This window comes from Somniosus microcephalus, chromosome 19 (assembly GCF_052327205.1).
Source record: "Somniosus microcephalus isolate GS21.2 chromosome 19, FLI_Smic_1.0, whole genome shotgun sequence".
NCBI lineage: Eukaryota > Metazoa > Chordata > Chondrichthyes > Squaliformes > Somniosidae > Somniosus > Somniosus microcephalus.
In genome coordinates, this window is record NC_141005.1 from 68,886,299 (window position 1) to 68,900,693 (window position 14,395).

At 47.5% G+C, this 14,395-nt stretch overlaps 1 protein-coding gene across 2 annotated transcripts in view; it reads right to left on the reverse strand.

Moving 5' to 3' along the window:
- Positions 1-14,024, reverse strand: part of gcn1 (GCN1 activator of EIF2AK4) — a 114,767-nt gene extending 100,743 nt beyond the window's left edge. The window contains exons 1-7 of one of the 2 annotated variants that reach the window (XM_085961998.1): positions 13,966-14,024; positions 8,314-8,416; positions 6,896-6,959; positions 4,065-4,196; positions 2,974-3,082; positions 1,681-1,779; positions 231-365 (exon numbers count right to left, since the gene is read on the reverse strand). In XM_085961998.1, the coding sequence (XP_085818124.1) occupies positions 231-365; positions 1,681-1,779; positions 2,974-3,082; positions 4,065-4,196; positions 6,896-6,959; positions 8,314-8,416; positions 13,966-13,983 (660 nt within the window). In that variant the 5' untranslated portion in view covers positions 13,984-14,024. Of the gene's footprint in view, positions 1-230; positions 366-1,680; positions 1,780-2,973; positions 3,083-4,064; positions 4,197-6,895; positions 6,960-8,313; positions 8,417-13,965 lie in introns of those variants that run through there. The other variant, XM_085961999.1, reaches the window with a different exon arrangement.
- Positions 14,025-14,395: the final 371 nt, after the last annotated feature.

Below are 14,395 nucleotides of genomic sequence, written 5' to 3' on the forward strand. Positions count from 1 at the left end.
CTTGAGGTCCTGAATGGCCTTCTCCTTTTCCTATATTCCATTAAAACTCTCAGCCATAGACGCCCATTCACATCCCACTCTGCTGAGTCCCCTCTCTCCAGGTCGATCCAGTAAGGCAAGTCGTGATTAGGGACGGGTGAGCTGTGACACAAGTGGGTCCACGAAGCAAAACTACGGTTAGATCTCAAAAGCCGCAAAGTGAAGAGCCCAGCGTGGGATGGGCTACATACCTTATGTTTGTTGATGGTGGCAATGTCTTTCTGGTCTGAACAATGCTGCACCAGCACTCCCAGCATTGCTAAGTGTAACGGGTTTGGTTCCAGACCCACTGCTGTTGCCAGATACTGCTGTGCAAGGTCTGGGTTCTGAAGGGAGAAGATAAAGTAAAACAAACAGATAAGACGTCAAATTGGTTAACACCAGATTGACAAGCTGCATGCTGGGACCATGGTGCTCAGGGGTGCCCTTCCATATAGTCCATCATCTCAAGTGCAGTACCTGCGGGAAATGGTTAAGCAAAACAGGAGGGCCTTCCCACCACCACCCCCCCCACAAAGCCATAACTCGAAGTTAACCAGTGCACTGCACACCTGTGAGCAAGCCCAGGGTTTGTTGGATCCATTCTAGAATCCGGCCTCAGACAGGGTGGCTGTATTTGCTGGCTAACGGGCACTATTTATGCACCCAGACTGTAAATGTGAGACTGTCTCCCTCATCTGATCACCTTCATTTTCTGAATGAATTTCAGTCTCCATATACAAGTGGGAGTTGTCAGCCGTAGCCCAGTAGTCGCAATCTCGCCCGAGTTAGAAGATTGTGGGTTGAAGTCCCACACAAAATCAAGGCAGACACTCCAGTGAGGCACTGAGGGAGGAGAGATGTTAAACTCAGGCCCTGTCTACCCTCTCAGGTGGACACAAAACATTCCATGGCACTATTTTGAAGAGGAGCTGGGGAGTTCTTCCAGTGTCCTGGTCAATACTTATCCCTCAAAGAAACATCACTAAAAGCAGATTATCTGGCCATTATCACATTACTGTTTGTGCACAAAATTGGCTGCTGCATTCCTACATTACAACAGTGACTACACTTCATTGGCTGTGAAGTGCTTTGGGACATGCTGAGGTCATGAAGGGCGCTATATAAATGCAAGTTCTTTCTTTCTTTCCATTATCCCACAGAAAATCATCTCATTGAAAACCTTACACCACAATGCAACCATCAAAATCCGGTGCTCTTTCCCCACTCTGCCACACTCGTAGCTCTTTGACCAGTGGAGGTAGCACCGAGGACCCAAAAATACAGATCACCCTCAATTAAGCAGCTCCAATCAGGTTGAAAGATGGGTTTGGCTGGGCAGGGCCCTTTCATTTCACGGCTGCAGCATCTCAACATTTTACATCCATCCAAAACATCGGCACTGAATGCAAACACCACGCACCATATCTGCTCCCGTCATCCATCAGCAGCAGCTCCCTCCAGCCACCAGAGACTTCCTCCAAACACACAGGACAGTCACACGCCCCTTGTTCTTTGCCCTCCCTTTTCTCAGGTTCAGCCCCTCCCCTATGGCCATTCTGCAGCAGCACCTCCTTTGCTTGTCCCCCACCACCACAGCACCACCACGCTCCAGGGAGCATTCCATCCTCTAGAGCTTCACCAATTCCATCCATTCCTTACCTCTTTCCACAGATGCTTGAGTTTCTTCAGGACTCCATTCACTGCGTGCTTGTTGCCGCCACCCAGGACCTCCGTTAAAAGCAGGCACTGCACCTCCACCTGTCAGGAAGTGTCGGGCCAGCACAAACGTTAGAAAACTCTACATAAACTACAAGGCAGCAGCCCCTGGAATTCACAGCAGAGGCTTGGTTATTTTGTGTATTTTATTTCAAAACTAAATCTTTGCACAAGTGGCGTACTTCCACAGTTGGCTCCCAAGCCAGGTACACCATGAACCAGATTCAGAATTAAGGTCCCCCCCCACTCCGCCCAATAACATGCCTCAACTCCTGCCCGAGGGGCCCAGTATCTACTGCACCAGTGAATGAATCTTCCAACGTCCACACCGGGCATATTAAACTACGTAGCTAAAGGTCCACCTGTGGGACCCATTTAGACTGTGCCATCTTCAATTTGAATTGGTCCTGAGCTCCTCCAGTTTCTCGTCACTGGCCTCAGATTCCCACAGCTCACCTGCCTCACCAATCCCGCCTTCCCAATGCCTTGGACCATTCAGTTAGGAATCATTTAGCAGGTTGTGGGTGCAAATTCCACTCGAGACCTGAGCACAACAGCTAGACTGACACTGCAGTACTGAGAGTGCTGCACTGTCGGAGGTGCCGTCTTTCGGATGAGATGTCAAAGCGAGGCCCCATCTGCCCTCTCAGGTGGACTAGTCGAAGAGCAGCAGGGGAGTTCTGGCCAACAGGCATCACTGGATTGTGACAGGCAACAGGAAGTTTGCCCCACTCTTCCCTCCCTAACCCAGGGGCACTGAGGCCAACTGTAGCCCTGCCGAGACCAACTATTTCAACACAGGCCGAGGATTTGAAACAAACAGGAAGGTTGAAATTTCAGCCAGGAAGCAAAACAATCCTTTTCACTCTCACAGGAAACCAGCAGCTTTAGGAACTTGAGCATGAAAAACCCATCAAGCCCATTCCCTGCACAGTCCGTGTACCGCCCACTCTACCGCGGGCTCCACCCCACCTAATTCACCTCCTGAGGAAATGTCCTGCAAGCTATCGCCCTGCTGTCTCCCAAAAACTGTGACCAAAACTGAATACCGAAAAACTACACATCCTACTTTATTCATCCAGGTCCAGCTGCTTTCCTTTCAGCGGAAGGTTCAGCAACCTCTTCGCTTCATTTCTACTGTGGATTTTCTAAATGTTGCCCTGCACCGCACCACCCCACTTCTTGCCTCAGTAACTGCACGTAGAAAGCGCCCACTTCCATTTCCCCATCACTCACCATCTTTTTCCACATCTCGGTTGCTCGTTTCTCGGGCGCCGGGAAGGCCGTCTTGACCAGCAGCAACGTCCAGTTGAGAGCGAAGGATGCTGCCGACGCACTGCTCTTACTGTCAGGATGTGAGAGAGAGAGCACGCGCAGGAGTCAGTGACAATAGATTGCTACAGTCACAGGTATCTGAACAAGCAGGCATTAGCTCAAAAAAAAAACAAGCAGCAACAGGTAAATCCACATCTGATTGGACCTCTGTCAGGCACGTTGCGGGGGGGGGGGGGGAGAAATAAGAGGAGGGGCGGGATATCATCCACGCTTTCAACGGTCCTGCTAAACCCTGCCGCAAGCATTCAGGACGGTAACAGTGTTATTTCACACACTCTGTGGCCTACCTCCCCTTCAGCTCCTACCCATGGCGGACATGCTGCTCCTTGTGCCTCCACTCACGGCCTGCTTGGCTGTGGGACGATGACTGAGCTGGGAATCGCTGCTGGGCCTCGCCACCTTCCAACAAAAGGTGGCAAAGGAGCTCCATTGGGAAATAGGGTTGTCCCAGATTCCATACAGTAAGCCGAAGGACCCAATGAAAATTTAGCTGGAGGCATAGAACTTATAGCACAGGTGGTCCTTCAGCCCATCGTGCCTAGGCTGGCTCTTTGAAAGAGCTATCCGATTATTTCAACTCCCCTCTCTGCTCTTTCCCATAGCCCTGCTATTCTTTCCTTTCCAAGTATATATTCAATTCCCTTTTGAAAATTACTATTGAATCTGCTTCAATCACGCACTATTTAACAGATCCAGAGCTCTTCCCCACCCCCGCCTCACTCCGGCTTCTGGGGATGGACAGACGGACTAGGAATAGAAAAAATAACCAGTGTCAGTGGTGGACAGTAACCCCTTTTTGTTCCTGACTGAAATCAGGTCAGTAGGTGATCCATCTCTGCTTTGTTTCAATTCCATTTTGATCTGTATACTGTAAAAACCACGTGGTCTCCACTTCACCAGAGGTTCTATTAGTAACAGTCGACAAAACTCTTCTGACAAACAAAAGCCATGGTATTTAAAACTCCACATAAATCTCCTTGTCCTTTGCGTACCTTGGATTGCCATTCTTACAGGCGATTCCTGTCGACTGCAGACATTGCACCAGGTGTTTTGTTGTTGCCTCGGGATGACTTTCAACCAGTTGCTGAATAACCGCCTGAAGGGCTCTCTGGGACGTTGCATCCCTGCCAAACGATATCACAACAAATCTTTAGCTAATTCCATTACTTTCCATAAGCCTCGTTATACAGCAGCCTAACCAGAAAGCACAGGTTCAGGTGGCTCAAAGGAACTTTTTTTTTAGTACATATATCTGTACTAGGAATCACTGCCCCATATCAGTTCAAATATTCAGAGAGGCCATTAAGCTGGAAGATTTGCACTTGCACAGTAGGGCGCGCTCGGCAGAGGCCAGGCCTGAGATATGTTACCGGATGGAATATGGGGAATCTGTAACTAACCTCACCTGCAAATGCTTAACGCTGCAATTATTACCCAGAATGGGTAAAGCACTCGGCAGCACCGACATCCATCACCTTAATAAGCACAGTTTAAAAAAAAAACACACACCCTTTTTAAAAAAAGGAGAAATGAGAATAGGTGGATCACCTGCAGTGTTGCTCACAGACCCAAGATGAGGCTGGGCTTTGCATGCAAAGATATTGGGCCATAATTTGCTGTGACAGGGCATTGAATGGCATCTGCCACTAGTTTGACTTGGCCTTGCACTTTTAGGTTTAAAAAATTTTTTTGCACGGCAAGTTGCTGAAAGTGCGAGCTGATAATGGCGCAGCGAGGGAGACCGGGCATCCGGGACCCGAGTGAACAGGGAAACCAACAGGGTATCTCCTTAACCAATCAGATTGAAGGATTGTGAAATTAACAGCACAAGGACTGAGAAGGATGTGTAAATTAAAGTGGGTGAATTCAATGTCAAATCAGGAATAGAGGGAAAGAAAGATTGGATTGGGAGAGATAAGAAAAAGGAAAAGTTTTTAAAAATCAACATTTTACAAATCTCCAGCAAGTAACACCTGAAGGAATGAGACTGCACACTTGTACAATAATTAACACATATCACATTTTAAAAGGATACTTCGACTGAAATGGAAAAGACTTAACTTTCTGTGGCGAGTTTAGTTCATACCTACTGCGCAAATACAGCAACGTCACGCCACTCAATTCATCTCAACGGTGAAGCAGACAGCGAGATGCCGCGTTCGCGAAGCTAATGGTGGAGCGGTGTAACTGAGACAGCAACTTTTGAATATTGGAGTCTAACAGTGCATCTGCCGCTCGCCTGAAGTGGTTGTATCATTTGCGCATAAATAAGGGCGAGCGCCATTAGCCCCACTGTTATTTTGACAGCAAATCCTGGCCCGTTAACTTTTCATTCAACTCAAGATGTCAGCAACACTCTCTTGGCCCTAACCCCAAACACAAACCTGATGGGTTTAAGCAATGAAGCAGCGGCAGGCAAAGCTCGAGGCAGAGGGAGAACTGGTAGCTAGGGCAGCCACCATCGCACGGGGTGCGCAGAGAGATGGAAGGTGAGATCAACTCAGGCCAATTTCACATGCCTCCAAAGGCCCAGGGACCGGTCCCTCGATAATGAGGAAGACGACAGAAAGACAAGCAAGAAAGGGGGTACTGGCTTACCCCATTGGCCTGAGAAGTCAATGCATCACATGGTTGGGTGGGTATTAAGTTATACAGGCCAGTTGCAGTTTCATTCTGTGGCACGTGCTGTGTTGAAGTGGCCCCGAGGGGTCATCATTAACCCGATGTCCCCACACTTAGAAAAAGAGGGAGGAAAAAAAAAACGAGCTAGGTTCCTGCTCCAGATCAGCAAGCTATCCGTGCTGCGAAGTGTGCATGTGGATGTCTGGTTAGGGCAGGATCAGAAACAAATAGCCCGATTACACACCATCTAGGCTCCTACATGACGAATGGCACTTGGATGAAACACTAGAGTGTTGCTGGCACCCAGGAAACTGAACCCAACTCAAATCGTCCTCTTCAACAGAAGAGAAATAGAAGGGGGGTGGGGGGGGGCGGGGAGAAGCACGCACACCTAAGAACACTTGGGAAGAGCTCCTCACAACAAAGACCGAGACCAGGTGTGTACAAATGACCAAGCTTGTCTGAGAAAGGGGGCAATTCAGAGCATGTGAGCAACTGAGTAACAATTTATTACGAGTCTGGTAGTGCAGTGGTTGTGTTACTGGACCAATAATCCAGAGGCCTGGACTAATAATGCAGAGAACGTGAGTTCAGATCCCACCATGGCAGTCTGAGAATTTGAATTCGGTTTAAAAAAAAAAAATCTGGAAATAAAAAAGCTGGTATCAGTAAAAGTGACCAGTCGAATTGTCATAAAACCCCAACCGGTTCACTAATGTCCTTTAGGGAAGGAAACCTGCCGTCCTTACCCAGTCTGGCCTATATGTGACTCCAGTCCCACACCAATGTGTTGGGACTCTTAACTGCCCTCTAAAGTGGCCTAGCAAACCACTCAGTTGTATCACCACGTTCTCAGGGCAACTAGGAATGGGCAATAAGTGCTGGTCTTACCACAAAGGAATTTTTTTTTAAAAATCATGAGCCTGACTAATCAAGACAGCATGAAAGTCGAGATCGACTAAGAATGAGTGAAGATGATAGATGATGAGAGAAGATAGCGATGGATATCTTAAAGCTGCTGCTAATGCCTTGCAGAATTACGAAATACCCAATAAAAACTTCACAAGCTCAAATGGAAAACACATTAGGATAAAACAAACACTGAACCAACAGCACAGTGTCAGATTTAGCTCTGTACAGTTGTTGGTATAATACTTCCAGAAGGGAATATATTACTGGATCTGAAACTTCTGGTACAAACCTGTAGCGATGTAGTGTCAAGCAGAAGAGTTTGCACAAGCCTTTCACAGCAGCATCGGGCAGATCTGAATGGGCAGAAGAAAAGCAGTTATCACACAGCAATAAACCAGAGTAGACAGACAGCCGCTAAAGAATACAATTAACCCCCACTGGTATTGTCTTCATCTATATTAATATATTGGAAGTCCTGCGCATGGTATGGACTACCTTTAAGCATCACACTTACTTCCAGTCACCATGTAACATCCCTATTGTCATAAAACAACGCATCCTCGGTCTTGCTCCGAGCTGTTTGTGTACCCCAGTTTATCCTCCGTCTTACATTACTGTTTATGTACCCCGGTATCTACTTCTTTGGAAAAGAAAATGATCCCTGCAAACCTTTAGGATGGAGACAGCAACTGGGTGAAATCTGGGCAAGTGCTTCTGAGGAGTTTGGCACCCGACGCATGGGCGATGAAAAAAACTCCAGCTAGAGTGGCTCTCGGCTCTTTTGACTGGAGGTAAAGCAAACAATCTGGCTCACCCTTGGCTTAGAGAGTAGCACACTCCCCTGAGCCAGAGGGTCGTGGGTTCTAACCCCACTACAGAGACTTGAGCACTTGCCTGTTCAACTGGACATAAATGATCCCATGGCACTATTCAAAGAACAGTGTCCTAACCAATAATTTCCCTCAACTAAACATCACCGAATAAAGAGATTATTTGGTCATTTATCTCATTGCTGTTTGCAGGACCTTGCTGTGCGCAAATTGGTTGCCACGTTTCCCTATTATACTAGTGACTACACTTCACTGGCTGTGAAGCGCGTTAGGTTATGAAACATGATATATATAAATGCAAATTATTTCTGTGAACAGTAAAGGCCAAACTCTCAAACGCAAGACTAACGTACATGGAGGATAAACCACACTTAGAGAATGCACTCAGCTATACAGTCCAAAAGATAAGGCAGACAGGGAATCTGCCCCCGGGACATCGACCCCCCCCACCCCATCTGCCGGCCAGCTGCTACCCACTATAAAGTGCGTAGACTGGCTAACCAGCCCAACCCCCTCCTGTGGACAGACACCGGGTCACCGCTCAGCACAACAGCAGAGATGGGGTTCGGAGCATGCTGCTGAACTCCACTTCATCACCCCACAGTGGAGCATACTGCAGCATTAACGAATAGCTCATAACCGAAGCACTACTGCCTCAGTGACTGTGACCCTCACTGCTCACTTAAAAACTGATATGAAGCCAGGTGTTCCTGGAGACAGCGAGGTAGTTTAAAGCACATGCACCAGGTTTTCATCATATAATGCAGAACTAGGTGTTCAAAACTACAATTACGATTTGGGATCCACTTTTGCCCCAACACAAAACTCTTGGATGCTCGGAGACCCCTGGAGATGAAAGGGTTCAGCAGTCACATACCTTTTCCATTGACACAGCTCCCCAAGTCCGAAAGTATCTGCTGCCTCTCCTTCACACTGGCTGTCGTGACTCTTGCAGCAAACCTCCTGAGGGTGTCCGAAACCTGCAAGTCAATCAGAGTGTTCTCACTCTCCATCCTGCTAACCAAAGTATCTAACTTATCCCACAGTATCCCAAATATTGCACTTACTGACAAAAAGGCCATTAGCTGGACCAGGAGCACTAGATTCCCACCCAGTAATGGATTTAACACAGGAATGAAGAGGACCAGTTCTGTCTACATTAACAAAGCCAGTCACAGGGCATCGGGGGTAGCAGTGCCGCAACTTGTACTGAACCCCGTAGCCCAGGAAGGATCGATCCCTCATCTGTGCAGCTGTGGCGGGAGGATACAACTGACGTCAGCACCACGGGTTAACAAAGTGAAAGCCAAACTTCCACTCCAGATGGAAAGTACACTTTGACCTCAGCTGCGATGCTCTCCGTGTTTGAATAGCCCGCTGACTGGGCTCTCACGGCAAGGACGCCCACTTGAGAAAGATGCCCGAAGGAAGCTGGGCAAATGTGGAACTGCACCCCAGCACAGGCCAGTATTTGCAGAGAGCTGAAGGGGCAAAAGATACAGAACAAAAAGAATCCCTGAAGGAGTTGAATTGCTAGATTAAGATCTAAACAAATGATTGAAAAACTGCAGCTTCAATAGAAATTTCAGCACGGGAAGATTCAATTCATCCCGTCGTGCCCATGCCAGCTCGACACCGGAGCTACCAACTACTTACTCGAATTCCACATCCTCTGCTTGTGCCATGTCTCCTTCAAAGGTTGACCTAATTTTCTGTTCAATGATGTGACCAAATTGGATACAATGGATTCCACATTTGGATAAATTTACATCAAAAAATGAAGCCCGTTTCCACAGGCTGCTTAGAAGGAGTGATGGCTAAGTTTAAAGGGATGCAGTCTCTTGAGCTGTACAGGGGGTAAAATGCTTCTCAACTGCAAAGACTAGAGTTTTCATAGAATCATACAGCACAGAAGGAGGCCATTCCACCCACTGTGCCTGTGACAGCTCTTTGACAGCTATCCAATTAGTCCCACTCCTCTGATCTTTTCCCCTTAGCCCAGCAATTTTCTTCCCTTCAAGTATTTATCCAATTTCTTTTTGAAAGGCACTATTGAATCTGCTTCCATCACCCTTTCAGGCAGTGCATTCCAGATCATAACAGCTCGCTGCGTAAAAAAATGTTTCCTCATGTCACCTCCGGTTCTTTCGCCAATTATCTTAAATCATAGAAACATAGAAGATAGGAGCAGGAGTAGGCCATTCGTTCCCTCGAGCCTGCTCCGTCATTCAATGCGATCATGGCTGATCATCCAAATTCAGTACCCGGTCCCTGCCTTCTCCCCATATCCCGTGATCCCTTTAGCCTTAAGAAATATATCCAACTCCTTCTTGAGTATATTTAATATGTATTGGCCTCTACTGCCTTCTGTGGTAGAGAATTCCACAGGTTCACCACTCTCTGGGTGAAGAAATTCCTCATTTCTGTCCTAAATGGCCTACCCCTTATCCTTAGACTGTGACCCCTGGTTCTGGATTCCCCGACCATCGGGAACATCCTTCCTGCATCTAGTCTGTCTAGTCCTGTCAGAATTTTATAAGTTTCAGTGAGATCCCCTCTCATTCTTCTAAACTCCAGCGAGTACAAGCCCAATCGACCCAATCTCTCCTCATACGTCATTCCTGCCATCCCAGGTATCAGTCTGGTGAATCTTCGCTGAACTCCTTCCATGGCAAGAACATCCTTCCTTAGATAAGGCGACCAAAACTGCACACAATACTCAAGATGTGGTCTCACCAAGGCCCTGATTAACTGCAGCAAGACATCCTTGTTCCTGTACTCAAACCCTCTCGCTACGAAGGCCAACATACCATTTGCCTTCTTAACCGCCTGCTGCACCTGCATGCTTACCTTCAGCGACTGGTGCACAAGGACACCCAGGTCTCGTTGCACTTCCCCTTCTCCCAATCTATTGCCATTCAGATAATAATCTGCCTTCCTGTTTTTGCCACCAAAGTGGATAACCTCGCATTTATCCACGTTATATTGCATCGGTGTCCTCTGGTTACCAACACTTCAGTTAATGGAAACAGTTTCTCCTTATTTACTCTAAACCCTTCATGATTTTGAACGCTACTATTAAATCTCCCCTTAACCTTCTCTGCTCCAAGGAGAACAATCCCAGCTTATCTAGTCTCTAGACGCAATGAAAGTCCCAGTAAATCGCCTCTGCACCCTCTCCAAGGCCTTGAAATCCTTTCTAAAGTGTGGTGCCCAGAATTGGACACAGTGCTCCAGCTGGGGCCTAACCAGTGATTTATAAAGGTTTTGCATAACATCCTTGCTTTTGTACTCTATGCCTCTAATTATAAAGCCAAGGATCCCGTGTGCCTTTTTATCAACTTGCTGTGCCACCATCAAATATTTCTGTACGCAAACCCCCAGGTCTCTCTGTTCATGCACCCCCTTTAAAACTCTACCATTTAGTTCCTATTGCCTTTCCTCATTGTTCCTTCCAAAATGCATCACTTCACACATCTCTGCATTAAATTTCATCTGCCATGTGCCTGCCCATTTCAGCGATCTATGTCTTGCTGAAGTCTGTTACTATCCTCCTCACTGTTTACTACTTTTCCAAGTTTCGTGTCATCTGCAAACTTTGAAATTTATGCCCTATATACTCAAATCCAGGTATATATCAAAAAGAGCAGTGGTCCTAATATATTTAATTGATCTATTTTATCCTTAGCAAAGATTGCTTAAGGAACAATGCTCCAAACAACAACAACTTGTATTTATATAGCACCTTTAACGTAGTAAAACGTCCCCAGGCTCTTCACAGTATTACAAGACACAAAATTTGACACAGAGCCACATAAGGAGAAATTAGGGCAGGTGACAAAGCTTTGTCAAAGGGGTAGGTTTTACAGAGCGTCTTAAAGGAGGAAAGAGCGGTAGTGAGGCGGAGAGGTTTAGGCAGGGAATTCCAGAGCCTAGGCAACAGAAGGCATGGCCACCAATGGTTGAGTGATTATAATCAGGGATGCTCAAGAGGGCAGAATTAGAGGAGTGCAGATATCTCGAGGGGGGGTGGGGCAGAAGGAGATTACAGAGACTGGGAAGTTAGTGATGTGTTCATCAGAATTGGTAATTTACTGTAAGGACACATTTACAAACTTCAACTTTACTTGTAACCTGCTGAGTGACAGTCAGTCATTCTCCCTGACACTGTAAAGACAGGTTAGGGAATCAACAGCTGGCTGCACAGTTCCAGTTTCCAGCCAACACTGGGCAGGGAAACCAGACACTGAACAATAGTAAATCACATGTTTTGGGAAAGGTCTGTTGCAGCCACAGAATCTCCAAAGAGCGACCAACGAGGGAAAAGGGAAAATTTAGCACTGGAACAAGTGCTTCATTTCTGATACTCAACCCTTCATTTTTTAGTCTTCGAATAAAGCTGTCAGACATCACCAGTAACTTTGTGAATGATTTGATCAGATTCAAGAGAGTATTGAAATGTTCTTATTACAACATAAAGGAAGGAAGCTAGAACTGAGAAAAAGGCTGTTCAGGCCATCAAGTTTGCCAAAACTATTCAGGGCCAAGTATAGGACCCGGCCCTCGTCCGGCTTAAATTACACATCTATAAAAAGGAGGACAATTCCAACCATGGGGAATGCTGGGATACCCTTCTGTAAGTTGTGTCTCTCTCTCCCCCTCCAGAATGGGGAAGTTGTAATCTCAAAATACTCCATGCAAGGATGAAGAATTGAACTTACAGGCCCATCTCACCTCAAAATATGCAGCACTGAGTCACAGAAACAGGATACAATATTAATGCCACTATTCAATAGGACAATTTTTAAATATTTAAAAACATACAAGAGCTGTACAGAATTGAAATCTGAAATTAAATGCTTAAATCCCAAGTGTAGAACTGCCAAAGTCCAGCTGGTTAAAACAGTGAGAAGTGCACTGTACAGACCATGAAGCCATGTGCTGAGTCAGCTTCAGCTTGGCTATGCCAAGTCAGCAGCAGAGGCACAGAGCAGCTCGTCTTGGGGTGGGGGGGAAAGAGGGGGTAGAAGGAAAGAACAAAATACCACGGTTCTCACTCCCAATCACTATCCAGTGACCCTTGCTGGAAGTGTACATGTGGATATCAGGTGAGCTGCAATAACCCCCCCTCCCCTCCATGACTGAATAAGAACATAAGAAATAGGAGCAGGAGTAGGCCAATCGGCCCCTCGAGCCTGCTCCGCCATTCAATAAGATCATGGCTGATCTGATCCTAACCTAATTAAAGAATAGGTTGCTACCAAGTCTGGGCTCACCCATTACAAGTGGCCACTTGGGTGAGGTACCGAAGGGAGATTGGTAGCTGTGACATTGCACCCCAGCAGGAGCAGAAAACCAGCAGAAAAGGGAGAAAAACTATTTCCAACAGTAAAGATTTGGCACGCCTCCATTCAGCCTCCAAACATAATTTTTCTGGTCCGAGGCAAGTTGACCTTACCAAGCTCTGAGACTCAGCCTTACAAGAAGTCCTATTTTAGACACAATGGCCCCATGAAGGCAATTCTTCACGCTTGCTGAGAGTAAATTCAAGGCAAAGACAGAATGGTGCTGCAAGTTGTGAGAAACCACAGAACAAGCTGATAAATCAAATATTTCCACAAGGACAGTATTTCACCAATCTCAAAAGACACACATAACAGTCCTCAAGGACCAGCGCAGGGTACGTCAACCAATGTTTGAACATGAACTTGGATTTAACACATGCGCAGGGTACGTCAACCAATGTTTGAACATGAACTTGGATTTAACACATGCACAACAGAAAGAATGTGGTACCACTGTATGCTTAATCCTTGCCTCTCATCTCCAAGCACAGCCCAGTCCATGATCTCTGTCTCACTGCCCCAGGGTCTCTCTCCACCTCCCTCAGGGATAGTCACCTCCCTCCCAAGGCATCTAGTTGTCTTTATCATCTTTCTCCCCCACTCCATCCAGGGTGTGTGTGTCTCTCTCTCTCACATCTCCAAAAGTACATGTCACTGCTCGGCTCCTTTCCAGCAACCACTCACTCACTTTCCTCTCCTCTAGGTTGTGTATGCCTCTGATCTTCTATCAATCCCTTCCACCCCCCAGGGTAACCCTCACTCACCCCTGGGGTTTCTCTTTCACTCTCATCATTTCCCCCAGTGTATGTGTCGGTCTCTCCCCCTGCCCCCACTGTTTGTGTCTGTCTCTCCCCCTGCCCCCAGTGTGTGTGTCGGTCTCTCCTCCTGGCCCCAGTGTTTATGTCGGTCTCTCCCCCTGCCCCCAGTGTGTGTGTCTGTCTCTCCCCCTGCCCCCAGTGTTTGTGTCGGTCTCTCGCTGCCCGGTATTTCTCTCTCACTCACTGGAACTGTGTCACTCTCCCTCCCCGGGCTGTGTCTCCAACCTCCCCCAGGGTGCCTGCCCCGTCTGTCTCTCGATCCCTCCGCACCGCCACTTTCCTAACTCAGCCCCGGACCCTGCCCGCGGTCCACGGGAGCACAGGCCCGGTGCTGCCCGGCTCCACTCCCCGGCTACCAGCACAGACCTGCGTGTCCGTCGCCATTTTCCACTACACGCCGGAAGAGAAAGGGCGACTGCTTCCGGGTCGCCTATGGGTCTGGCGGGGGGTGGGAGTAACGGTTGCCTGGGAACCGCGGTCACTATGCAACAGCCCAACTGCTCATCAGCAGCATCAGGACCAGCCAGGCTCTCACTGTCCTCTCAATGGGCACCGCTCAGTATATTGGTGCTCTTGTAAATTTAGCTTTTAAAATTCTCATCCTTGTTTTCAAATCCCTCCACGACCTCGCCCCTCCCTACCTCTGTAACCTCCTCCAGCCCTACAACCAATGCTCCCTGTAGGCTGTGCTTTGCTCTGTGCGGCCTGTTTATTTCAATGCGCGCGGTCACTTTTAATTTCTGCGCAGGCGCAGTATTTACAACGTAAATGCTGGTGAGCGGCCTGCGTGGGACCT